Source organism: Elephantulus edwardii, unplaced genomic scaffold (assembly GCF_000299155.1).
Source record: "Elephantulus edwardii isolate Elephantulus edwardi_28Jun2011 unplaced genomic scaffold, EleEdw1.0 scaffold00027, whole genome shotgun sequence".
Classification (NCBI taxonomy): Eukaryota; Metazoa; Chordata; class Mammalia; order Macroscelidea; family Macroscelididae; genus Elephantulus; species Elephantulus edwardii.
In genome coordinates this window covers 12674968-12702701 of record NW_006399777.1, presented here as the reverse complement: position 1 = coordinate 12702701, position 27734 = coordinate 12674968, and the positions used below count along the sequence as shown (strand labels likewise).

Here is a 27734-nt window from a genome sequence, read left to right as displayed (position 1 = left end):
CAAATTTATAAATAACAAATGGTAAGAGCCTGCACTGCAATCCCAAAGGTAGGCAGTTCGAATCAGCTAGCTGCTCTGCAGAAGGATGGATAATCGCCTTCTCTGTGCCTCTGAAAACCTACTGCAAAGTCAGTTAGGGTTTGATTATGACCGAACAGCACAAAACAGCTATCAGTCCCTTCTGAGTCAATGACTCACAACAGACACAACAACAATTCTCTCTCTCTCTGCGTGTGTGTGTGGTGGAGCTCTGGTGGCCTAGCAATAAGAAACTGTGCACGTGGTTCAAATGTGCCAACTGTTCCACCTGAGAAGGATAGGCAGTCTCATCCTGTGTGATTAACTGCTTCTGAAAACCCACTGGAGAGTCAGCTATGGGTTGGTTCAGACTTAATGGTACACAACAACAACAGACAGATTTATACAGATATGTTGTTGTTTATGTTTGCCGTGAGTCAAGCACAACCTAAAGCCTTTCTGTAACTGCTGTTGTTTCTCAAAGTTCATAGTTTCCAGAGGCATGTTGTTTAGGAAGTGGATGCCACTCCTGCTTTCAAATATATAGATATCTAAGTGGCATCCACTTCCTAAACAACATGCCTCTGGAAACCCTATGAACTCTGATAAGTGTTAATAGCTGTAGAGGGGCTTCAAGCCTTTTGTTCATAGGATCGTTAAAAGTCGTGCTCAAAGGGAGCTCTGGTGGCCTAGTGGCAAGAAGTTGCAGTGCAACCCCAGAGGTACACGGTTCAAATCCACCAGATGCTCTGCTGAAGAAGAAGGGGCAATCTCCTCCTGTACCAGTCAGATGTGATTTGACAGTATACATACAAAAAAGAATAAAATAAAATAAAATGTGAAAAAAAAGTCATGCTTGATTTGAAGGCAATCAACAACAACAAAATACATGTACAGGCACATATATGCATAAACCTGTAAAGGACGGAAACTATGTTCAGGTGGAAACCAGTCAAAGAAAGAAAAAATCTTTTCCATTTAGGCGGTAATAGAAAAAATATTAACACTGCTTACTGTCATTTTTCTGGTGGAATGGTGAACTAGTCAGACCATCAAATCTACCTCTCTCACATATGGCCATAAAAAAACAAAACACAGCAGTCCAAGCACAAATAATTCAAGTGTCCTAAACTTGGAGACATGATGAAAGTTATGCAAGTGTTCAGGTCTTTCACTTAAAAGGTCATTTTGAGTTTTCTATGCCTTGACAACACTTAACAACAACAATAACAGAGACTGAGCTCTGTTGGCCTAGTGGATAGAAAGTGATGCTACCAAGCAAAGGTGAGTGATGTTAATCTGTGGCCCTCAGGCCTGGTTTTAATTGGCTTTGGTCAAACATTCTCCTAAGTGGTATAGCACCGGTCTATCCATTTGCTATACAGAGGTAACTTGTGGTTGCTGTGATGCTAAACACTGTGACACTGATGTGATAATGGTTCCCCATGGTGGACATTGTTTGGTGGAGCTCCCTGGATAAAACAAGCTTGGAGAAGGAGTCCACTTCTGAAAATAACTTGCCTCTGGGAACCCTATGAACTTGGAGAAACGATGAAAGTTATACAAGTAAGCGTTGAGGTCTTTTGTTCACAGGGTCATTATGAGTCACCTACGACTCGACTCGACGGCACTTAACAACAACAACAACTATGTTAGGGGCCAATTATAGGGTCCACGATTGAGCACAAAGAAGAAATGAGTAAAGATGTGGTAACCAACACCATAAACCAGACCTGCCCAAGCAGGGCTCATAGTCTGCAAAAAGAGAAGAAGTAAAAAAGTGATACCAGCCTTTTGATGTTCACAGAGAAGTCAGCACAACTTCCAGTCCCCAGGGCTAGCAACTGACCACCAGTGAATCTCCATCTGAATGGACAGGAGGCAGCAGGGGCCACAGGAAAGGTCTCCTTCCACCCACAGCAAGCAGAACAGTTTCATCATAAGCTTGGGAAGGGGACGCTCATTCCCAAGATCAATGAAACCACCTGCAGATTTCTATTTTATATATCTTTTATAAATAAAAGTGTTCTTTATGTAAATAAATACAATATTTAAGTAAACATATATAAAATGAAGGGCACATGCAGAGGGTGAAAACTTGCCTCTCTCTATTCTCATATGAAAATCAGCCCCTTATGCAAAAACTGTGCTCACTGGTAAAATCAGAGCCCAATTCACTCTACCAGGAAATCTGAGTGTATACCCTGGAAGGTCTGGTGGCCTAGTGGCAAGAAGCTGAGCTTCAGTCCTGAAGACATCCAAGGACACCAGCCGCTCCATGGGAGAAGGATGGGCAGTCTCCTCCTGTGTGATTAACTGCCTCTGAAAACCCACCAGAAGGTCTGCTATGGGTCAGTTCTGACTCTAAAGTAAAAAAAAAAAACAAAAAAAACACCAGCAACCCTATGGAACAGCCCTATTGCAGACACCAGCCCAGAAACCTTTGTGACCATGATTTAAAGGAACACTTACCCAGGAATTCCTCTAATGACACAGAATTGCAAGCAGTGAGAACCCCTGATTCAAAAAGAATCAGAGACTCAGAAATTCAGATTGCTGGCCCTGTGGCGGGTTCTCAGAGGCTGTGGATCTCATGGGTTGAGACAACATGACTGTTTCACACAGACAGGTGAGGGCCACCTGTCTTTGGATTGCCAATGTAGTTCCCTCCCACTGGCCCAGCAGGACTCTCAGAAAGCACTATAAAACAGAGAATAAATGAATGAAGCAGAAACTCAAATTCCAAGAAATTCAGTGATCCAGCAAGTTTGCTACATCCACTGAAAGAAACGCAAAGGTCCCTCTGTCAAAAGACAGTAAGGAAAGGTAACAATTCACCAGTCCCCATCAGTGGGCCTTTTCATGCACTACCCTCACCAGGAACCCCCTGACACACCATACTAGAGCACCCACATCTTGCAGCAGAGCAAGGTTCAGCACATACCCTACCTGTCCAGCATTAGACATCAACTACAGCCTACAACCAACATTAATGCATAGACAATGAACAAATAATTACAGACACATCAGCTATCACATACATGCCAAGAGAAAGCAATTCTTTTTAAATCTACAATAACAGCATCACCACAATGTCTCAGAAGCAGCAGACTACATCAAACACTACAAAAATATAAAACAAGAGGACATGCACACATATACACACACACAACCAACAAAAACAACAAACCCCATAAATCAAAACAGAGTCATTGGATCTCTCAGAGAAGGAAAGACTGATGAAATATTCTGAAAGAGAATTCAGGAGAATGATGATCAAATGTTTTCACAAGATGGAAGTAAAATATGAAGGAATCCAACAGAAAAAATTAAGAATAAAAAATAATGGCAATGCAGACAAAACCAACAAACTACAAGAAACGACAGAAAAACAAAAAACTGCAATCCAAAAATAAGACAAATATTTCAGAATCTACCAACATGTTGTACAGATAGAAGAACAGAATTGAAGACATGGAACACAGACTCTAAAAAATGGAAGTCAGAGCCCTCAGCACCAAAAGTTTAGAGAAAAAAAAGGACAAAAAGGAAAATTGAAAAAGCATAAAAATTACCTGGATGACCATCAGAAAGCTTAACACTGGAGTAAATGGTCCTAGAACAAAAAGAAGGAAAAAAAGGCAATGAAAAAATCATGGAAAACTAAAATTTTCCATGTATGATGAAAAATGAGAAAATTTACAATCCAAGAAGCTAGGCTATCCACAAAAGGATAGAACCCAAAAGGAAACCATAAGACATACCATAATGAAGTTCTACAAAATCAAAGAAAATGACAGAATTATCAAAGCAGCTGGAGAAAAGCAGTTACCTAAAATGAGAGCCAGTAAGACTAATTGCTGATTTCTCAGTAGAAACCATGTGAGCGGGGAGACAATGGGAGAGTATATTCAAAATCCTAAAAGAAAACAGCTTTCAACCAAGAATCTTATACCAAACAACACTGTCTGCCAAATACTACGGAGAAATTAGGTTATTCTCAGAAAAGCAGAAACAAAGACCAAGTTTTAGTTATGAAAACAAGACCAACTTGGGGGGAAAAAATACTAAAGCAAGTTCTTCAGACAGAGACAGCACCAAAAAATAGATGGATTAAAGAAAGCAGAAAAAACATACAAAAAAGAGCCCAACAGAATAACAGCAATAAGATCTTGCCTGTTGATAATCAAGCTGAATGTGAATGGTTTTAAATGCACCAGTTAAGAGGAAAAGAGTGTCAAGTTGGATTATAAAATCCAAAACCAGTCAATAGGCTGTTTTCAAGAGACACATCTGAGAAACTACAATAAATTAAAAATCAAAGGGTAGAGGGGTGAAATACAAGTAAATGGCAACTCCCCCGCCAAATAAAAGTAAAATTGGCAATATTAATCTCTGATAAAATAGTCTCCACAGTAAAAACCGGCACAAGAGAAAAAAGAATGACATTGTAAAATGTTTAAAGGGTAAATAGAGCAAGAAGTTGCCAGAAGGGACAAGTCCTTGGAGAAAAAAAATATCATGCTTGGAAGGGCAGAGGGACAGCACAGGAAAGGAAGACCCCAGATGAAATAGACTGACACAGTGACTGGGGTAATAAGGGTAGGTTTGTCAGAGACAGTAGATTGGCTCAGGATAGAGCAATGTTCAGCGTTATTGTGCATGGCATGGCTATGAGTTGTAGTTGACTCAATGGCACATAACAGTACACAATAACAGAGCAAAAAACATAAACCTACTATCTATGCCCAGAAGACAGGGCTGTAAAATACACAAAATAAATGTTAATAGACATGAAGAAGTAAAGAGACAACACCACAATAGTAGTCAGAGATTTCAGTACACCACTCTCAATGAAAGACCAGAAGACTAGAAAGAAACTCAACAAAGATGCAGAAGAATAAAACCATATAATTAACCAACTCAACCTCATAAACATGTACAGGGGACTGCACCCAACTAAAAACCAATGTGCATACTTCTCCAGTAAGCATGGAACATTTTCCAGAATAGACTATTTGCTGAGTCCCAAAGTAAGTCTTGATAAATTTAAAAACATGCAAGTACTACAAAGCATACTCTCACACGTGGAAGCTAAATAACATCTTGCTTGAGTAAGTTGTTGTTGTTGATTTTGTTATGTGCCGTGGAATTGACTGTAACTCATTGCAACTCTCTGAATAGTAAGTCTGAACCCTGCCCCGTCCTGTGCCATACTCATCATCTGTGGCATACTTGAGTCCATTGTTATAGTCACCATGTCAACCCATCTTGAGGGTCTTCCTCTCTTGTGCTGATGTTCCACCTTTTCAAGCATGATGTCCTTCTCCAAAGTCTGGTCCCTCCTGAAAACATTCCCAAAGCATGTGAGACAGTTTCACTCTCCTTACCTCCAAGGAGCACCCTGGTTTTCCTTTCTCCAAAATGTGTTGTTTGCTCTCTTGTTAGTCCATAGGATTCTCCTACACTGTAACTCAAAGACATCAATTCTTCTTCTGCCATCCTTATTTACTGTACAATTTTCAGATGCATTGTAAATAGCTAAGAAGGTGGTGGCTTGGACCTTCAGTAATTGGCATCACTGTTCTTTAGTACTCTGAGGACATCCCTGAGAGCAGATTTTCCTATTGCAACTTATCTTTTAATTTCTTGACTGCTAGTACGAAAAGTGTTGATAGTGGAGACAAGTAAAATAAAATTGCCGACAACTTCAATCTTTTCTCCACCTATCATGATGTTGCCTGTTGGCCTGGTGGTGAGGATTTTTGTTTTCTGATGTTAAGATGTAACCCGTATTACAGGCTGTATCTTCTGTAGCAAGCACTTCAAGTCATTCTCCGCTTCATGAAATAGGAACAAATCTAACTAAAAATGCGAAAGACCTATATAAAGAAAATTACAAAACATTGCAATAAACAAATAGAGGCATATATAAATGGAAGAATATACCATGTTCATGGAATAATGCTGGTGTGTAGCATTGAATCTAAACTAACGCATAACTGACCCTCCAGTGGGTTTTCGGAGGCAGTAAGTCACATGGGAGGATAGTGTTCATCTTTCTACTGCAGAGCTGCTGGTAGATACTAAGACTCAATATCATGAAAATGACAACCCTACCAAAAGCAATCTATATTCAATTCAACCACAAAATAGACAGTGATACAATTCTTCAAGAGACAGAAAAGGCAATTTCCAACTTTATACTGGGGGAAGATACTTGAATATGCAAAGCTCTGCTAAAAAAGAAAAACAAGGTAGGAGGCATAACACATGATCATCTTTAATTACTACACAACCATAGTAATCAAAATAGCACAGCACTGGTATACCAACAGACACACAGACCACTGGAAAACAACTGAGAACCCAGAAATCAACCCATCTACATTTGATCAGCTAAGAAATCCATTACTCAGGGAAACAAAAGCCTCTTTGGCAAGTGGTGATGGCAAAATTGAACATCTATCTACACAACATGGATGAGACTAGAGGACATTACGTTAAACGACATAACACATTGACAAAAGCACAAATACTATAGAAGTCCACTGTTACAAAACAGATAATGAGCAACATAGTGAAACAGGCAAAGGGAAGGTCAACCCAAAAGGGAAGGTCATGGACAACTAGAAATTATTCATTCTGCAACTGAAAATCTGGAACAGGACATGCACTACAGATTGAATAGGGGAGGGAAGGAAATTTGTATGAAAGTAAATTTAAGATCAGTTTGTAAACTTTCACTTAAATCACAATTTTTAAAAAACTTCCTTGTGTCCAAAGTAGAAAATGATGTTGAATTTTGTCAAAGATCGTTTCTGCATGAACTGATAGGATCAAAGGGTTCTTATTCTTTGCTGACCACTGGAATATTCTGTTCATGTGTTTGACTTCAGCATGTCTTCCCTTTGTAACTCTCTATGTTCTACAACATTTTTTAAAGTCCTGTTTTCTCACATCCATTTTGGTAATTCTTTCTCCCCTGTCTTGTAATAATTTTTATGATTTATTCATGGATGATAATGCTGATGTCATCCCACAATTCATTTGGAACTGTGGACCAATCTCTCTCATGAACACAGACCTAAAAATCCTTAACAAATCCTGGCCAAAAGAATCCTACACACACACACACACACACACACACACATATATATTAAAAAAAATTCATCTTGACTAAATGGGATTCATAACAGGTATGCAAGGATGGTTCAACCTAACAAAAACAACACAAGTTATCACCTTAATAAGGCAAAGAATAAGAACCATTTGATCCTATCAGTTCATGCAGAAAATATCTTTGACAAAATTCAACAGCATTTCCTGATTAAAACACTCAACAATATAGGAATAGAAGGGAATTTCCTCAATATGGTAAAAGCTGTTTATGCAAAAGCAAGAGTCAGCATCATTCTCAATGGAGAAAGACTAAAAGTATTCCCCTTGTGAACAGGAACTATCACCACTCTATTCAGTGTTATATTGGAAGTACTAAGGCAATAAGGCAAGAGAAAGAAATAAAAGACATCCAAATTGGCACAGAAGTGGTAAAACTATCACTATTTGCAGATAATATAATAGTGTGCACAGAAAACCCCAAAGACAAAAAAAAAAAACAAAACCAAAAACCTGTTACACCTATTAAACCACTTGAGTTAGAGTGGCAGGATACAAGATCCATATACAAAAATCTGTGGGATTTCTCTACAGCAACAAAGATAGTATGGAAAAGGAACATAAGAAACCAATACCATTTATAACAGCCAACCACAAGATGAAATATTTGAGAATAAATATAACTAGAGACACAAAAGACCTTTATAGAGGAAACTACAAAACACTACTACAAGAAACAGTCGTTGTTGCTGTTGTTGTATTCCATTGAGTCAGAGCTGACCTATAGCTGATTCTCAGGCAGGTTTTCAGAGGCCATTTAATAGCAGGAGGGGAGAATGTTCATCTTTCACTCAGGGAGTAACTGGTGGATTTGAACCCCGTGCCTTTGGGATTGCAGCACAGCTTTTCATGCTCATGGGGAGTAAGACTCAACATTATAAATCGGGATGGGTGTGTCGGAGGCAGTGCAATTGGCACAGGACAGAGCAGGGTTTAGGGCTGTTGTACATAGGGTTGCTATGAGTCACAAGCAACTCGACGGCACATAATAACAGCAATGAAAAACAATCTACATTTTCAGCATTGAAACCTTTCTCCACACCTAGTCTGTCTGTAACTGAACAAATCATTCAAAAAGTTGGGCTATAAGAACAAAAATGTGACATCAACACTGGAGGAAGCCTCATCAACAACCTGCATTATGGGTGTGTGTGTTTGTGTGTGTGTGTGTATGCCATAAGTTTATACCCATGGCAGACAAGTGTTTGGTGGAGTTCCCAGTGTAAGACAGGTTTGGAAGAAGGAGTGGCGTCCACTTCCTAAACAACATGTCTCTGGAAACTCTAGGAACTTTGAGAAACGATGACAGTTATAGAAAGGTTTCAGACCTTTAGTTCATAGGGTCGCTATGAGTCGTGCTTGACTCGACAGCGATCAACAACAATAACAACAACAACAACTCCCTGCTGGTGAGTCAGAACTGACTCATAGCTGACCCTTTAGCAAGTTTTCAGGAGACTGTAATCCCAAAGGGAGGAAACTGCCCATCTTTCAAAGACTACAGCCTTCAGTATGACTGAGATATAGAAAGATACATACACATGGATATTGTTGCTGTGTGCCGTCAAATAGAAAGCGACTCATAGCTGACCCTTCAGAGGGTTTTCGGACCGAATATATCAGACTGTCCAGTTTCTTCCTGAAGAGCATCTGGTGGATTCAAACTGAGTACCTTTGGGTTGGTGGAGAGAGAGAGAGAGAAAAAGTGTGCGTGTGTGTGTGTGTTGTTCAGGAAGGAACTTTCCACTTAGGCATGAAGAGTGTGGGTTGCTGACAAGATTTATCTCAGCTTTTAAGCAGAGGCCTCACTTCCTGGGCATCCAAAACAGAGGCCAACTAGGATAGGGGTGGAAGACCTGGCCATTTCAGTCCAATGGGTGACATTTCCCCAGTTCCTGAGGGAACTCTGAGATGACCCCGCATGGAAGTCAGGGACCCACTCTATCCTTCCTTCTTCTTCCTCTTTCCTCCTGTGGGGGTCCCATCTGTTTCGAGGTCCAAGGCCCTCAGTCCATCCACCCCTAGCTCCCCCTCACCTCCACTGTTCACAGGTGTTACGCCCCAATATACTTCTTGCACTACTAATTCCATCTTGGCAACAACATCCCAAAGGACTCAAATCAACACAATTGAGAAATCAGACGGGAATTTTTTTCCCAGCCTCTGAAACTAAAAAAAACAAACAAAAATCACACAACCAACCCACAAAGAAATAGCAGAGAGTAACAAACATCATGCTTTATTTAAATATATTCATCTAACAAAAAAAAGATTTTCGCACTGAAAAATTACAATGGCTATCCCTAGAGCCTGATATTAGGGATATCAAAAGTGAAATTAGTGCTCTTTTGGGGGTAAGAAGCCTTAGCCAAGCAGCCCTCCTCCCCTGTCCCCCATAAACAAGCCCTGCCAGATGATATATCTATAAGGTCTCCAACACCACGTCGGGCTGGCTCAGGGGATCTTGTCTACCTTCCCAGAACACCCTAATCTCTCTCACTAGATTTACAAGTGGGCGGCACAACTGAAGGTTCATGGTTTGAGCCCACCCACCAGCACTAAAAAAGATGGACCTGGATACTGGCTTCTGATAAAGAGTCGAGAGAAGAAAGAACTCTATGGAGCCTTTCTCCTCACATTCTGCACAGAGATTCCACGCGTGAGGGCAAGAGGCTTTGGTTCTAGCCTGCCATCATTGAAAGAAAATCCAGCCACATTCAGGCAACTCTGTCAGACATATAATGACCCCACCACCACCCCATCCCTGGCTCCCTGGGACAGAGGAGAACCACTTCAAAAGGTTTTCAGGACTATAAATCCTTATAGAAGCCAACTGCCACATCGTCATCCTGTGGAGAAGCTAGTGGTCTCGACCCACTAAGGTTTTGATTAGCAATCCGTATATTTGCTTCAGCACTGTGCGACTTTCTGCCCTACCTTCTTCTACCTGCACTCCCAGCCCCCAAGTGAGATGTTAGGGGACCTAGAATAGGCACCCAGTTAATTACTTCGCACTGATTATTAAAATGACTGACAGAGGATGTGTCCCTGAAAGGACCCTGTGTAAGATCCATCTCCACTGAGTTCCTGTAGGTTTACAAAATGCTTAGGAGAACACGACCACACGGCTGGCTCCCTTCAGCCTGGTAGTGAACGTGAAGGCTGAGAAAATGAGTTGCTTTGAGGTCCTATTAACAGACCTTTTGCGAGTCTTAGGGCCTCAGGGCCAGGGCCCCTCACAGGTGGGAAGGGAAGAAATCCTGTCTACCCTGTTCTGTTTCTCTCAAAAGGGAGAAAACTTTGTGGTCACTGGTGAAGACAAGAGACTCAGCCGCTCCATCTGTTGGTTGGGACCTGAGCTGCGTCCAGGTGAGTGACCAGGCAGGTCAGCCAGGCTCAGGTTCAGCTCACCAGCCAGAGACCCTGGGTCGAGCAGAGGTGCCAGGAGCACCAGCCTTTTCCGGGAGCTGCGAGCGAGCGGCGGGTTTTGGCTTCTCCCGGTCCAAGTCCTGGGGGAAGTCGTCCAAGGAAGAAATGTCCATGTCACTCTCATCTTCTGACAGCTGCAGGAGAGGGGGGAAGAAAATGCATTGGGGAGGGGACGCTGAGAAGAGGTGTGGGGCGCCATGAGGTAAATGGGGACCCAAAGCAGACGTGGAAGCAAATGGTAAGCAGATGCTGCTGCTGCTGCTGCTCCTACCTGCTCAGGCCTACCTGTTTCCGAGACCTAAAAACAAAATAAGCTCAAAGATTAGGAAGAGTCCGGTGCGAGTCAGCTACCCGAAGCAAGGCAAGTCCTGAGGAGGGGTCTATGCGCATCAGGTCATTATTGCTTCAGTTTTAACTCTGTGCAGGCTCTTTTAACAGATCTGGAAGCTCTGAGCTTTGACGATTCTAAGTTCATCGGCTGAATGCACCATGCGTTAACACACCTCCGGCCTCTCAAGACAGGAATGAGGGGAACACAGGAGCCCTTCAGGCAGGAAAGGGTCTGGGCTGCAGGCAATAAAAGGCCAAGGCAGCCAGGCCCTTCCTCAACCCTGGGCGGCAGGACACTGTACACAGCCCAGGCCTGCTCCACCATAAGCCATCCTATGCATGTTCTACAACGGAAGGCCAACCAATCAGAAACTGCCCAGCATGCTTTGTTGGGGGTGCTCAACGTGCCCTGGGCTGTGGGCTCTCTTCTACAATGTGGGAAGATGGAATAATGACAAATGTACATGAGTGGTACATTTGGCAGCGGTACAACTGGCAGCATCAGGATGGATGGGGAAGAGATTGAGATTGTTCACAGCTTTAGTTTGCTTGGCTCCACAGTCAACACGCTTGGCACCAGCAGCCAGGAAATTAAAAGATGTATTGCGATGGGAAAGTCTGCTGTTAGAGACCTCTCTAAAGTACTGAAGAGCAATGGTGTCTCTCTGGAGACTAAGGTTCATCTGATTGAGGCCATGGTCTTTGCAATCACTTATTATGCATCAGAGAGCAGGACAATGACTAGGGAGGACAGAAGAAGTATTGATGCCTTTGAGCTGTGGTGCTGGAGAAGAGTATTGAGTGTACCATGGACTGCTAAGAAAATGAACAGGTTCATCCTGGAAAGGGTTAAATCAGGCTGCTCCTTGGAGGCAAGTATTCTGAAGCTTTGCCTGACATACTTTGGACATGTTGCAAGGAGGGACCAGTTTTTGGAGAGGGACGTCATGCTTGGGAGGGTGGAGGGACAGTGCAAGAGAGGAAGACTCTGGATGAGACGGATTGATTCAGTGACTGGGGTAATGTGGGTAGGTGTGTCGGAGACAGTGAAATTGGCACAGGGCAGAGCAGGGCTCAGGGCTTTTATACACAGAGTCACTATGAGTCACAAGCGACTCGACGACACATAACAACAACACAAACAGTATGACAAACTGGGAGGAAGCCCTCTCTTCAAGGAAAAAAAATAAAATAAGGATTGCCTGTGTATTCGTTTCAGAGCAGTACCATTGCTTATCCTGAGATGCACCTTTGTGGTTAAGAAAGGTGAGAAATGAGGGGGCGGAGGAAAGAAGCCTCTGGAATTCACTGCTTGAAAAGGTACTAGGACAGTAAGTCATTTCCTGCAGGGAGGAGGAGGTGGGGGCCCAGAATGAGGCTGGTAATGGTGGGGAGCTCTGGTGGCCTCGTGGTAAGAAGCTGTGCTGCAATTCCGAAGGTACGCAGTTCAAATCCACCAGTTCTCTGTGGGAGAAGGATGGGCGATCTCCTCTCACACGATTAACTGCCTTTGAAAACCCGCCGGAGGGTCAGCTATGTACGGTACTCCACAATCAACAATGTTGGGGGAGAGGCTGAACATCTGACCTTCAAATCCGATGGCGGCCGGAGCCTGAGCACAGCTAGGTGGTGGGGGCGTTATCAGGGGAGATGGCCTTCAATATTAGGGCCAATGGAGGCCACACATTGCCATCCATCTCCTAGGGCTCCCTATTCAGATGGGTCACGTGATGCCACTCCAACACCCCAGCCTCGGGCAGAAGTCAGCCAACACCCAGCTAGTGCGGAGACCTTTGACAGAGTAAAGGACACAAAGGCGGAATGAAACGGAACTGGCGCTGAGACAGGGTCACACACGAGAGATGGGAGTGTCCGACACCCAAAGAGAGCTGACCTCTGAGCAACGGCTTGCACAGGACACTGATCAAATCGTCCAATCTGACGACCCTTCTGGCCAGTTCCAACCCATGATGAGCCTCCGTCCAGTTTCCGAGGCTGCAGGTGTTTATAAAAGACAACCGCTCATCTTTTTCTCCTGGACGAGCTGGTGAATTCAAACTGCTAAGCTTCCTGTTAGCAGTCTGACAACATTCACACATCACCAGGGCTCCTTAATATTGCCTTGCTGCTGTGTACCAGCGAGTCGGAATCGACCCATGAGTGACCCTCCAGCAGGTTTTCACAGGTTTCCACCTTTCTCCTGTGAAGCAGCTGGTGGACTCGAACCATGTGCCTTTGGGATTGCAGCACAGCTTCTTGCCACTAGGCCAGCAGAGCTGTTTATGTTTTTCCATGAACATCAACAGATGGTATTGCAAGATGGCCAATCCCTTCATCTGAGCAGAGCAGTGGGAGGCAGGGAGGCCACTTGCAATGTCCTGCTCAGACATACTGGGTCCCTCCCCAGCCTTCACTCTGGTGGGGGTCAGGGGGACACAAACTGGGAGCCGGCTCTGTAGGGAGAGCGCAGACTCTGCATTCAATCATCTTCCTCCTACCTGAGGCTTCGATCCGGCCCGGGCAGCTCTCTGTGGCCCAGCCTTGGGCAGTAAGAACAGGCTGACCCCACCAACTGGCTTCTTCGCTGGCGCCTCCAGCTGCTTCTCCAGGCTTCTGACCATCGACTGCACCAGGGTTCCTGGAAGGACAACACGTGGCTGTGACGGTGGACAAAGCAGGAGAAGGACTACTTCATCCCTGTGGACCCAATATAGGCTCCAGTGTGAACACAAGGAACGTGGACAAGGGTCAGGAAGAAGAAGGTGGGGTCACACACACACCAGAAAAGAGGTGCAAGGAAAAAGAAAACGGCAGACCAACGTGAGCCTGGTGAAAACGGGCCCAGGACAACTTGACTATGTAACTGTGTGGACTTAGGGACCTGGCTGGTGACGGACGCTGAGTGAGGTGTTCTTGTCTCTCACAGAAGGCTGGGGTGACTGTGTGACTCACATGCAGACACAACCCCTCTTCACACAGAAACAAGTTGTTGTTGTGGTGGTGGTAGTGGTGGTGTACCATCAGTCAGAACCCACAGCTGACCTTCCAGCAGTTTTTCAGAGGCAGCTAATTGCACAGGAGGAAAGTGCCCATCTTTCTCCCCAGCACAGCAGATAAGATTCAAACCACATGCATTAAGAGGGTAAATGAGCAAAATACGAATAAATGTTCAAAAGGGGAAGGAGAAGGAGAGAAGAGGGGGCGGAGAAAGGAGGAAGGAGGGAAAATCACTGGGATAGCAGAAGTTAGTGGGTGGAGGGGGTGAAGTAATGGGGAAGGTTCAACAGGAGCTTAAAAAGACTACGTGATTAGGCATTAGAGGTAGGACAAGAGTCCAGAAAAAGGAGTACTTCGCAAAGAGGCCTGGAGAGGAGAGAAGGGGGGGAGGGAGGTAACTGTGCACCGATGAATGAATAATTAAAAAAGACAGTGAACTTGAAGAGGAGAAAAGGGGGGAGAGGGGAGGGAAAAGAGCAGCAAGAATGAATGAACTCCGTTTCTGTAAACTTGCATTAAAAATCACAACTAAAAAAATGTTCTTAATTTAATAAAATAAAAAATTTTATTAAAAAACACTAGGTGATAATAGGCATAGAGCAACAATAATTAATTATGTAAGATAACATGTATATGGATAGTTGTGTAAAACACAAAGTACACACCGGATTTGGTGTGAGGGGAAATGGATACGAACTTTGTAGGTAAACCAGGGTTAAATTAAGAAGAAAAAAAAAAGAATAGCAAGAAATTTAAAAAAAACCCCACAAAGTATTTACACAAAATATAATGTATATTAATAATTATATGCAAACCAAGAAAATATTTTTTTAAAAACAAACAGCACAACGACCACTTTCTTCTTCTCTCTGGCCTTCCTCCCACATTGGTGACTGGGTGCAGAAGCTGGCTGTCACCGCCCCCAACAGCTGCGTGGAGAAGATGACTTTGGGGTCTGCTCTACCTACAAGTATGGGCATGGTCTGTGCCTAGGAAGGCTGGCGCTTCAGGACCCCATCTTTCACCAAAGCTTTGCCTTCTGCATCACTGGACTTTGACTTGAGCAAAGATCTGATCTCACAGATCTGATCTTCTGATTATTTTCTATTGCTGAGAATTTAAAAGAGAAAAGAGAGTGGGCCTGGCCACCTCCAACAGTTAAACAACTCAGTGCAATCTCTGTGGTCTACGGAGGGGGAACTATGGCCGTTGAATTGACTCGGACTCAGAGCAACACTACAGAACACACCAGAACAGCGTCACGTGTGCTCCAGGGCTGTAAGTATCGGCAGGAGCAGAGGATTCACCATTCTCCCAAAGGAGTGGTAGGAGGTTCAAACTGCTGACCTTTTGATTGTTGTTAATGTGCAGCATAGACTCAGAACCAACCCATAGCTGGCCCTCCAGCAGGTTTTCAGAGGCAGTTAATCACACGAGAGGAGACTGCCCATTCTCCTGCAGAGCAGCTGGTAGATTCGAACCGCATGTCTTTGAATTGGCAGCACAGCTCCTTGCCACTAGGCCACCAGAGCTCCCTGATCTTTTAACTGGCAATGAAGTATTTGGCCACTACGGCAGCAGAGCTCCTGTGTCTGATGGCAGGGGCTCACTCTCTCCACATCAGACAGAACGAAACACCAAGTCAGGACGCCAAAAGAGAAGAGAAAGGTGTTAACCTGAACCTAGAGAAATTCAGGCTGGAGAAACGCTACCCCGAGTCACAGGTCACTCAACGCAGGACGTCAGCCCACCTGAGCCCTTGCCGGGGGGCTGGCCATTCCCCTCCGAGGTCTCTGTGTCAGACCAGTCCCAGTCACCCTCGGGCCGGGACGCCATCCTGGAAGGAACCCGAGGCTTATGAAGAGACACGCGCTGAACCACGTCTTCCTCTGAGTCTTCTTCAGAACTGAATGGAGGTGTGCTGAAGCACCACACCGAGAAGGGAAAACAAAGAGCAAACAAGAAAGAAAGAAAACTTTAAATTTGACTTTACCAGCCTGCAAGCTGGTTTGTTTTGCCCACAGCCAGCCCCGGGCTATCCATCACTTGAGCCCAGACAACAGCCAGAAGCCATTCTGAAATCTGGGGGCCCATCAGTTCTTCTCTTCAGAGGGGGTACTCCTGCCTTCCTGTGGACTCAGCCTTTCTGATGCAATGACTGGGGTTCAGGGATGAGATGGAGAAACAAAGACTGTTAACTTGGCTAAGCTATGGTATCCAGAAGTTTAGAGGAAACCTAGTTGCTTTTCCTTGCTGGGGAAAAACAAGGGGTCAGCAAAAGAGAAGAGTGTATTTGAGATGAACAGACACTGAGACTGTAACAGTGGACTTGACTATGACAGAGGCTGTGGAATGGGCAGGCAAGGTTCTGATCTGTTGTTCCCAGGATTGCCTGCTGTGGGCTGTAGTTGACTCAACAGTGCCTAACAACAACAGCTGCTACTCCGTACCCAAATCAAATGTGATGGAACGCAACCACTTCCCATAATGCAACCTAGTGCAATGACCTTTTTGTTGTTGTTGTTGTTAGGTACTGTTGAATCACAACCCACCTATAGCTGACCCTCCAGTGGATTTTCAGAGACAGTAAATCACATGGGAAGGGACTGCTCATTTTCCCCCAAACAGCAGCTGGAATTCCAAACATGTGGCTTCAGCTTGGCAGTGCAGCTCCTAACCACGCGGCCACCAGGACTCTCCAATTTAAGGAGCTTACACAATGCAATCTAATGTAGCATTCAGTCAACCAGCTGAAAGGCAAAGTGACTTAAGAATGTGTCCTGTCCATTATGCTGAGTGAAATATCTCAGTCACAAAAGGACAAATACTGCATAGTGCCACTGTTATAAAATGGGACTGACATCAGGGTTGGGGGGGAGACTGAGAAAGGTAGGATAAATTATGTATACTGCATTAAAGGGAGATGTGATTAGGTATTATTGTCATGACAGGAGTCCAGAACGAAGGCACCATAGTGGAGTGGACTTGGGGGGAGGGATTGTATGACAAGAAAAGAATTTGTCTTCTACTTTTCAAAGAGAAAAACGAACTGGAGGGGAGAGGTGGACAAGGAGAAAAGTGCAACAATGAATGAATGGAAATCAAAAATCTCTGTAAATTTTCATTAAAATTAATAATAAGAAGAAGAAAGTGTCCTGTTTCTAGTCTACAGACATTTTCACAGCACAGGGTCACCTGCTCACTCTCTCTCTCTCCTCTGTATTCTCCCTTGTCTGCCCTACAGATCTTGGAATGCAAGCCCCCAAGAATCTCAGCCTACTGCCTGCTATACTATATGCATTTTGGGCTTGTTTGCCCCCCACAATTGCACAAGTTAACCTGTTGAAAGAAATTCTTCTCTGCATAACCCAGCTCACCTCAGTCTGGGCCCTGGGGAAGTGGGACTGTCGGAAGGCCCTCGGGTTCTGGCGTGTGGAGTAGGGGCAGAGGCTGGCGGGAGGCCAGGGCCAGGGCTGTCACGGCTCCGAAGACTTGGCTTGGGTGGTTCTGCTGGCTTGGACAGTGATGTCCCATGCTGGGTCCTGGCCTTTGGTTGGACCTCTTTGGTGACCAATGCACTCTGCTGACTTTGGACTGGAAATTTAGAAAGGAATGATTTTCAGAGCCTAGCCAGGCTGGACCCTCAAGGCAGACTGAGTGAAAACGAGGGTCCAACACTGGGAAAGGAACCAACAGATCACTCTTACACTGTAACGGTTAAAGTAGTTACCCACCCCATCCATGAAGTCTGCCCCTGGCCTGACGCTTGTTGGTGTCGTGTGCTGTCATCGCAACCAACTCACAGCTCACCCTCCCGCGGGTTTTTAGAGGCAGCAAACTGCACAGGCGAAAGGGGGCTCTGGTGGCCTATTGGCAAAAAGTTGTATTGCAACCCCAAGGGCATGTGGTTCGAGGCCGCCAGCGGCTCCATGGGAGATGGGCAATCTCCTCCCATGTGATTAACTGCCTCTGAAAACCCGCTGGAGGGTCAGCTATGGATTAGTTCTGACTCGATGGTACAAAACAATAATGCTAAGAAAGACAAACAAACAAAAAAAGAAAAGAAAAAACCTGCATGGAAGTGGACTGCTCATCTTTCTTCCATGGAGCAGCTGGTGGATTTGAACCACATGCCTTTGAGGTGGCAGCACAGCTCCTTACCACTAAGCCATGAGAACTCCCTAGCTTGATACTGTTGTTGTTATTGCTGTGTGCCACTGAGAACCGACCCATAGCTGACCCTCCTGCAAGTTTTCATAGGCAGTTAATTGGATGGGAGGACTTTGTCCATTCTTCTGCAGAGCAGCTGATGGATTTGAACCGCATGCCTTCGGGATTGCAGCACAGCTTCTTGCCACTAGGTCACCAGAGCGCCCTGGTTTGATGACCAGCCCCTGAGAAGGAAAGTCCAATAGGGCTGGCTGGGGATTCCTTAGAAACCAGGACGGTAAGCCAGCTGTTTCAGGGCCATATTATTCATACAAGAGACAAACAGGAATCAGCCAGTCTCAAAAAAGAGTCTAGGCGGTCAGCAGCTGACCCCAGAGCAGTCCCAGAAGGTGACGTCAAGCTGGACATCTCTCCTCTCCACCCACCGGTGCTGCAGCCACTGGGGTGCGGGAAGCCCTGCAGGAAGGGCTTGGTGCCACCAGATGGAGCTACAGGACCACAAGGTCCACACAGAACCTCAATGCTGCCTGTGGCATGCAATTATTTAGCCTTTTTCTTTTGTTTTCCAAACTGAATCAAGACATTGGTGGGGCCCAGGATTTACAATCATTTTAAAGAAAGAGAATCAAAAAGAAAATGCATTACAGAGACTCAGAGTTTAAGTACTGCTCCAAAAAGACTCAGTCGTATCAGAAAATGCCTTCCTTACTATACATAGTTCAAGGTCAAAAACACTTGGAATACACTGCTCTCAGAAAATGCATCCAGTTGAAGTGGTCCTCGGAGCATTTGCATTGCCCTACTTTGAGCTCTTGGAAGCCTAGTGGCAGGCAGCTGTGCTGCCAACTTAAAAGGTGCACGGTTCAAATCCACTAGCTGATCTGTGGCACAGAGATGGGCAATCTCCTCCTGTCTGACTTCTTTTCTCATACTGTAATTTTTAAAAAAAATTTTTTTTCATGTTATATTGCTTTGCAGTCAAAATTCCTACACATAGTGTTTCATTTATACACATTGCATTTTACACACTCCTCCACCCACACTGATCATTGCCACACACTGTGCTTGATCACGTTAATTCGCACTGACGTATGCCCACTGTTACCTCTTCTTTTCAGGTGCCGTCTAGACCCATCCTAATTCCTTCACCCCTCGCTCTGCCCACCAGACTCCTCCCACGGGATTTGGAGCCTCTGAAAACCCCATGGAGGGTCCGCTAAGAGTTCTCCCAACAGCATATAGTAATACTTTAGAAAGGTGTCAAGAGAGTAAGGGTCTTGCTCAAGATCCCATGGGAGTGTCAGAGACCTGCTATGGGCATCTCAGGCTGCAAATTGCACAGGAAGGGGCATGTACATCTTTCTCCAGAGGAGATGCTGCTGACTTGAACTGCAGGAGACACACAGCTTTAGGGTGAGCACCACACTTGCTGTGGTCAGTCACCAGGGCTCCCTGGAAGGCTAAGTCTACCCTACAAACAGTGTTCTCTTTATACCTCAGCCCTGGAATAAGCAGACCCACAGGAAGGGGAAATGGAGACGCGGCGGGCAGGGAGTTTCTTTATCTCCTGCTTTCTGACCAGGGAGCAAGAGAGCTGATGGAACTGAACTGTGTGCCTTACGTTGCCAGTACAAATTCTTACCCTCGAGGCCACCAGAGCTCTTTTTTAACCATAAGATACTTGATCGGCACTCGTGTAACAAGTAATTTCTATGAGTCCACAGGACCGGTGTGCTAATAATCTGTTCTGTGATGCACATGAAAAAAAAAAGAAAGTATTTAAAAGTCCAGTCCAGTCCTCACTTAGATTTCCAAAGCTACATGGATGCCTTTCAGAGAGACCAGTTGGCCTACTGGACTGAAAGTGATGCTACCAAGCCAAAGGTGAGTGACTCTAATCTGCGGCCCTAAGGCCTGTTTTTCATTGTTTTTGGTGAAACATTCTTCTAGGTCGTATAGCCCTGGTGTGTTCACTTGCTGTACAGAGGTAACTTGTGGTTGCTGTGAAGCTGAACACTGTGACACTGATGTGTCAAATGTGATAACAGTCACCCATGGTGGACAGTGTTTGGTGGAATTTACATGAGGCAGCATGTCTGAGTAGAGCAAATCCAAATTCAGAGAATTCAAAATGTCAGCAAATTCAGGGCAAATTTGCTCTCAATTTCCTCCCAAGTTCCCAGGTGATCCTTGACATGTGACTCATGAGCCCCCCTCCCCTTTCATCCCAACTCAGTTTCCCCTGAACCAGTAACCTGCACATTGCCAGGAGGGACTTGTCCTTGGAGAAGGACATCATGCTTGGAAGGGTGGAGGGACAGCGCAGAAGAAGACGACCCCAGATGAGATGGATTGATGCAGTGACCAGGACAATGAGGGTAGGTGTGTAGGAGTCACACAGGACAGGGCAGGCTTCAGAGTGGTTGTACAGAGGGTTGCTGTAAGTCACAGGCGGCTCAATGGCACATACAACTTCTGAGGACCCTCATGGTTTGGAATTTTAGAGCAACAGCCCCAAAGGAAGCAGGGAGCACGTGCAGACAAGCATCTGAGAGAATGAGACCCTCCCAAAGCACAGACCCCAGCTCACCGGGCAGGTCTCCGTCTCGCTGGGCCACCTGCGTCCACTTCTTCTGCCTCTCCTTCACTCTGCGGGTGGTCTCCTCAACGAGCTTTTCCCTGAGGTTTAGAAACTCGGAAAATCGTCCAGCCTTCTGCTCCCGCTGGGCTCTCAGGAGGGTCTCCAGATGTCTGAACGTCTGAACTGAGATTCCTTTTGCGTCCTCAAAGAGACAGAGAAGTGCACCTTTGAAGCCAGGCGGCTCTCCCTTTTTCATTCCCCAAAGCACCTCAAACCCACTGCTGCCAACCAGGAATGAGGGCTTCTGGGAGGACACATAGTGAGAGCAGAGACAGGTGAGAGGGGTCCCACCTGCTGCTGGAAGTGGGGTGGCTGTTGTTCTGAACTGTCAAGTCAGAATCAACCTATCGCTGACCCTCCAGGAGGTTCTCGGAAGCTATAAATCACGCAGGAGGACCCTGCCCTGCCTATCGATCCCTCTTGGAGCAGCTGGTGGATTTGAACCACATGCCCTCTGAATGGCAGCATTGCTCCTCCAGGTCACCAGAGCTCCCTGGAAGTGGGAGAGCTCAGTGGTATGTGCCCTGGCAACTGACTCACAGCGGACCCTCAAGCAGGTTCTCAGAGGCTGTAAATCACACAGGAGGGGACTGTCCATCCTTCTCCCACAGAGCAGCTGGTGGATTCAAACCTTCTGCCTTGGGCTTAGCTGTGCAAGACCTTATTCACAAGCCAACAGTGTTCAATAGGGATCGCTCAGTATTTACAAAACCAAAAAATACCAACTTATAGTAACCCTCTGCTGGGTTAAGGCGACAAATTATTATGGGGGAGACTGTTCATCTCTCTCCTATAGAGCAGCAGGTGGTTTCAAACTACTAACCTTTTCATTAGCAGCCCACCACATTACTAACCGCCGCTACAGAGCTCCCCAGCATTTGCAGGCCCATCAGAACATGCACAGCAAGATAACGGGAAGTGGACGTATCACTTCGTCCATATCACAGCATAAGGGGCGTGCTTTCTCCCCATCAACTGGACCCTCGGGTGAGAGATCACACTTTTCTGCTTTTCATGACCAAGGGCCACCACTGTAACAGCTTGTCCGTGGCTGACAATGTCGAAGAAATAAACAGAAAATGTGGTAACCAGCCAGCCACCCTTCCAGAGGCTACTGAAAGTGGTGTGGACTTTTTCTATTCACCCACCCAAGGATCGTGGGAGGCATCTGAACCCAAGATGAAATTTTAATCAAGTTTAGAGACAAAAAGTTGAACCATGTCTAAACACAGGGCTAAACAGGATTCGTGAAAGTCAAAGTACCTTTTTAAGTACAAAGGACTCTAAATTAAATTGAGGTGTCTATTTTTCCCCTAATCTTACTGTATACAAATAATGTTGTTATTGTGTTGTTATATGTTGTCAAGTCAGAACAAACTCATAGCTGATTGTCTAGTGGGTTTATCTATATAGAGGGAAATGTCCCTCTCTCTCCCAGGGAGCATCTTGTTGGGTTCAAACCACTTGCCTTTGGGCTGGCAAATCAACTCCTTACCCACTAGGCCATCGACGACCTTACAAATAGTTTCTGCAGTAATGTGATGCTTGACTGCTTTAGTAACAAGGTGTCTTTTTATTGAAGAACGTGTGTCACTGATGCCTTTCATGGTAACACACACGGTCTAGTTAAAACAAACATAAGGGAACAAATTGTATCTGAATGTTAAATCTGTACCAGACCTTTCAGGGCCGGCTCCATCCGTAACCATCACGGGAACAAAGAACAGTGGCCATGACTGCCCCAGAGATGAGCATTTCACCCCTGGAGATCCATCCACGGGCCACACTGATTCAAGTACAAATCCCCTTGGTGGAAGATGCAAATGAGAGATATAAAAGTAACCAGTGAGTGGAGAGGACCGAGAGGTCAGGATACAGGGGAAGAGCATCAGCCAGGGAGAGACAGAGAACAGGAAGAGAGAGCAGAGACCTGCTGGAATGAGACAAGGAGGACGTTGTAGAGAGCTCTATTCCTGGGGAGCAAAGGGGTCCCAACTAGGACCTGTGAGGTGCCTGGGCTTATAATGTAAAGGGGAGTCAATCATTTGTTGGTCTAAGAATATCGTGTGTCTCAACTGCAAACTCTGGTCCTTAAAATCGAGCCCTGGAACTTACCCTCCGAATCCCCATGCTTTCCAGCTTCTCCTCCAGGGTGTCCTCCAGGATGGGCCTGAACTGCTTCAGCAAAGCAGGCTTGAACCTCAGAGCTGCCAGCGCCTTTATCTGCTGTTCTTCCTGGGAGCTCTCCAGGTCTGCAGCGAAAGACGGTCACTGGAGTGAGCCTGGACGTGTGACCTCCACTCCCAAAGACCCTCCCCTGTGACCACGGGCCCTTTGTGTTGCTGACCTCTCCCAACAAGCTCACAGACCAGGGGCATCCAGATCTGTGAGTTCGGCTGAGTGTCCTTGTCTGAGGCAGAAGCGAGACTCCTCCTGCTTCTGGATAACAATGTCTCAGAATTCTCTTCCCTTGATGGTTGGACCACCAACACCAGGACTGAGGCATGACCATCACTAGAGAGCTCTGGTGACCTAGTGGCAAGAAGCTGCGCTGCAATCCTAAAGGCACGTGGTTCAAGTCCACCAGCTGCTCTGCAGGAGAAAGATGAGAGTCTCCTCCTATCCAGTAAACTGCCTCTGAAAACCTGCCAGTGTCAGCTATGGGTTGGTTCTGACTCAGTGGTACACAATAACAACAGTGCCAGTGCTTCCACTCTGCAGTGCTAGTTTAAAAGCTGGCTTTTCTAGCCATTACATTAGCCCTCTCTAGTCTCCAGCTAACTTAACTGCAGATATACAATCTGGCAAATCATCAACAACTGTGGGACTAGGATAAGAGATAAAGAGTGCTTTCTGCACTGAGGAGCAAGACTTAAGGAAGACCAGAGTGAGACTCTGGTGAGAGGAAGATCTTGGTGTGGAGACACTCGCGATGGTGGTGCAAAGAATGTAGCATTGCTGTGCAGAAATTGTGGCAAAGTGTAACCAGAGGAGCCCTGAGATAAAAGCCACAGTTAATAGGTTTTTCTGTTCTTGCTGGATGCTGGAAGGAAAAACGGACTGCTGAAATAAAACCGGAGCCTGGACTCATTAAAGATTCGTGCTTTAGTTCTCATATTCTCAGGGTATATTTCAAGTAGTGGAATAGCTGGGTCATATGGAATTTCTAGGTTCAGCTTTCTGAGGAAGCACCAAATTGTCTTCCAGAATGCTTGCACCATTTTACAATCCCACCAACAATGTTCCTTTCTCAAGGAGAAAAGACTCTCAAGGAGCGTTCCTTTCTTGCTACATCCTCTCCAACATCTATTACTTGCTGCCCTGTTAAACTCTGCCACTGTTACTGGAGTGAGACGGTACCTCATTGTGGTTTTTATTTGCATCTCTCTTATTGCCAGTGATGTGGAACATTTCTTCATGTGTCTGTTTGCCATTCGAACATCTTCCTCTGTGAAAATTCTTTCCATGTCTTTTACCCATTTTGTAATTGGGTTATCAGTCTTTTTCTTGTGGAGGCCTCAGAGTATTCTGTAAACTTTTGTTATACAGAGATTTGTACACTAATGTTCATAGCAGTGTTATTCACCATTGCAAGAACATGGAAACAACCCAACTGTCCAACCACAAACAAATGGTTTGAGAAATTATGGTACATTCACACAATGGAATACTATGCAGCACGCAGGAGCAATAACTTTGTAATTGATTACCTAACTTAGGAGGGACTGGAGAGCATTATGCTGAGTGAACTAACTCAGTCCCACAAGGACAAATATTGTATAGAACCATTATTATAAAATGAGTATAAGGATCCAGGAGGGAGGGGAGACGGTGGAAGCAGAGGGATGAGGATGTGTGTGGGGGGGGGTGGAATTAATCATTGGGTTGTACAATTTGGGTGGGGGGTGAGGGAAATTGAAAGAATTTGTTCAAATTTGTATTTGAGTTTTGTAAATAAACTAGTAGGAAAATAAATAATATTTTTTCTAAAAAAAGAAGGAAAAAATGTGTGCTTTGGGACTTCCAGGCTAAAACCTGGACTTGCAGTGGGTGATAGTCTTTGCCACTCCCACTCTCCAATTTACTTCTCTAATAAATCCCACTCTCAACACCAGAAGTGTAAGTAAAGTCAGTGAGTCAATGAGTATAAGACCCATGTGATTGGGAGAAAGAGGTACAGGAGCGTGGAGGGAGGGGGTGCTTTTTGTCAGATTTTCCTTCCATCATCCCAGAAGAACAGCAAAAACTCACATATGAGTGACTGAACGAAACCCAACTTTGAAAAAAGATCTAAAGTCCGATGCTGTGAGTGGTAGGATGCTGTCCACTTACATATAAGGACTTTTTAAAATAACTACTATTCACATATAAATGTCAACAACTTAAGCCAAAGATGATGAAATTGAGGACTTCTATCAATGTTTGTGGTCTGAAATCGTTCAAACATGCTGTATTAACAATAACTGGTGGCTGAAACACAAAAGTTGGAAACAAAAAAAGAAGGACTGGTAATTGGAAAATGTAACCTTGGTGAGAGAACTGAGGTTGGGGAGAAGATGACAGAATTCTATACAATAAATAATTTACTCATTGCAAATACCTTTTTCAAAAAAACATAAAATTGACTATACAAATGAACTTCCCCTGATGCACTACATACGAATCAAACTGACCATATATGTGGACAGAGTTGATGGACAAGCTCAATATCAGGAGTCAAAACAAGGCCAGGGGCTAGGAAAGACCATCAGCTACTAATGTGCAAGTTCAAACTGAAGGTGAAGAAAGGCTTTTGGAAGTTCACTAGAATCAAATTATGACCTTGAGTCCTTGCCATCAAGGCCATCATCTACGTAAAATATAAAAGTTCATTACAAAGACAGAGAAGTAAGAAAAGACCAACATAGATTTCAAAAGAGAAACTTGCTTTGGACCAAAAAGAAGCTGAATTAAGGGAAAGAAATGCTGAGGTAAGAGAGCTGAACAGAAGATTTCAAAGGGCTGCTTGGGAAGACAAAGCAAAGTATAATGAAATGTATAAGCAGTTAGAGTTAGAAAATCAAAAGGGAAATAGGTACTCAGCATTTCTCAAGTTTAAAGAACTGCAAAACAAATTCAAATGAAAAACAAAAAAAGCCTCAGGTTACAACACTAAAGGATTTCACAGGAAAAAAATTTAAATGTTGTTGATGTTGTTGTTGTTCTTATGTGACATCAAGAGGCCTGCAATTCGCAGCGACTCTATGTACAATAGCTCTGAAGTCAGCCTTGTTCTGAACCAGTCTCACTGGCTCTCACACACCTACCTCCATTGCCCCAGTTATTTGTATCAATCCATTTCATCCAGGATCTTCCTCTCCTGGCTGTCCCTCCACCTTTTCAAGCATAATGTCCTTCTCCAACGACAAGTCCCTCCTGGAAAAATGCCCAGAGTATTTGAGACAGAGCTTCTAAATCCTAGCCCCCAAAGAGAAACTTAGTTTTAACCTCTCCAAGACAGACCTGTTTTGTTTTCTTGGCAGTCCATGGTATGTTCAAGACTCTTCTCCAGCATCACAACTCAAAGGTATCCATTCTTCTGTCATCCTTAGTCATTGTCCAGCTCTCTGATGCAGAGGAAATAAGTGCCAAACCATGGCCTGGATCAAGCACACCCTTGTCTCTAGACAGACATCATTGCTTCTCAGTACTCTGGAGAGGTCCATGACAGCAGATTTTCCCAGTACAACTCATCTTCTGGTTTCTTAACTGCTGGTGCCAAGAGGGTTGATTGTGGAGCCAAGCAAGCTGTAACTGTTAACAACCTCAATCTCCCCACCATCTATCATGGTGCTGCCAACTGGCCCACTGGTGAGAATCTTTGTCTTCTTCATGTTAAGCTTCAATCCATATGGAAGCCAGTCCTTGACCTTCTACAGCAAACACGTCAAGTCCTTTTCTGTTTCTGCAAGCCAGGTTGTATCATCTGTATAACATAGGAAGCATCAAAAGAAGATGGAAGGGGTATGTGGAGTCAAGGTACCAAGAAGACCCGGTCAAAGCCAAAAGATTTCCGGAAGCACCATATGATCAAGAACCTATAGTATAAAAGGAAAACGCCTAAGCTGCACTGAAGGCACTGACAAAAAGTAAGGCCCTAGAAACTGATGGAATGCCAAATGACATGTTTCAACAAACAGAAACAGCCCTGGGTGTGCTCACCTGTATATGCAAAGAAATTTGGACGACTACCTGGCCAACTGACTGGAACAGATACATACTTGTTCCTGCCTCGAGAAAAAAGTGATTTGACAGACTGTGGAAATTATCAAACAACATCATTAATACTAACAATAAGAAGTGAAGGGAGGGTTTTTTTAATAGCTAGAACAATACATCAACAAGGAATTTCCAGAAATTCATCATTAGATTCGGAGGAGGCCACAGAATGGGGAATATTAGTTCTGAAAGCAGAGAATACAAGAAAGATGTTCTATTTGTAGTGTGTTGACTAAGTCAATGCATTTGCCTCTGTGGATGATAACAAATTCTAGCTAACATTCCCAAGAATGGGAATCCCATAGCAATTAACTGTGCTCATGAGAAACTTATACATAGATCAAGACAGCTGTCTCAACAAAACAAGGGAACACCACACAGTTTAAAAAAATCAAGAAAAGTGTGTGTGTGGGAGCCACATCCCTTTTCTGTACCTATTCAGTCTGCATGCTGAGAAAATAATTCAAGAGACTCAACTGTAAGAACAAGAATGGATGTGGCATCAGGATCAGGAGAAGATTTAGCTACAGTCTGCCAGTCTGCGTTACAGCGCACTTACCACAGATCAAAGACTACAGCCTTTAATATGGGCCACAACTCAACATCAAGACAACAAAAGATCTCCATGACTAGTCAACCAGACACATAAGGATGTTGTTGTTGTTGTTATGTGCCATCGAGTCATTTGCGACTCATAGCGACCCTATGTACA

The 27734-nt window shown here is 44.7% G+C and overlaps 1 protein-coding gene across 1 annotated transcript in view; it reads right to left on the bottom strand.

Annotated features, from left to right (window-relative positions):
• Positions 1–10604: 10604 nt before the first annotated feature.
• Positions 10605–27734, bottom strand: part of DZIP1L (DAZ interacting zinc finger protein 1-like) — a 55711-nt gene continuing 38581 nt past the window's right edge. The window contains exons 10-15 of the mRNA XM_006883414.1: positions 22880–23016; positions 20714–20906; positions 17331–17547; positions 15705–15874; positions 13455–13594; positions 10605–10760 (exon numbers count right to left, since the gene is read on the bottom strand). Of these exons, the coding sequence (XP_006883476.1) occupies positions 10605–10760; positions 13455–13594; positions 15705–15874; positions 17331–17547; positions 20714–20906; positions 22880–23016 (1013 nt within the window). The remainder of the gene's footprint in view (positions 10761–13454; positions 13595–15704; positions 15875–17330; positions 17548–20713; positions 20907–22879; positions 23017–27734) is intronic.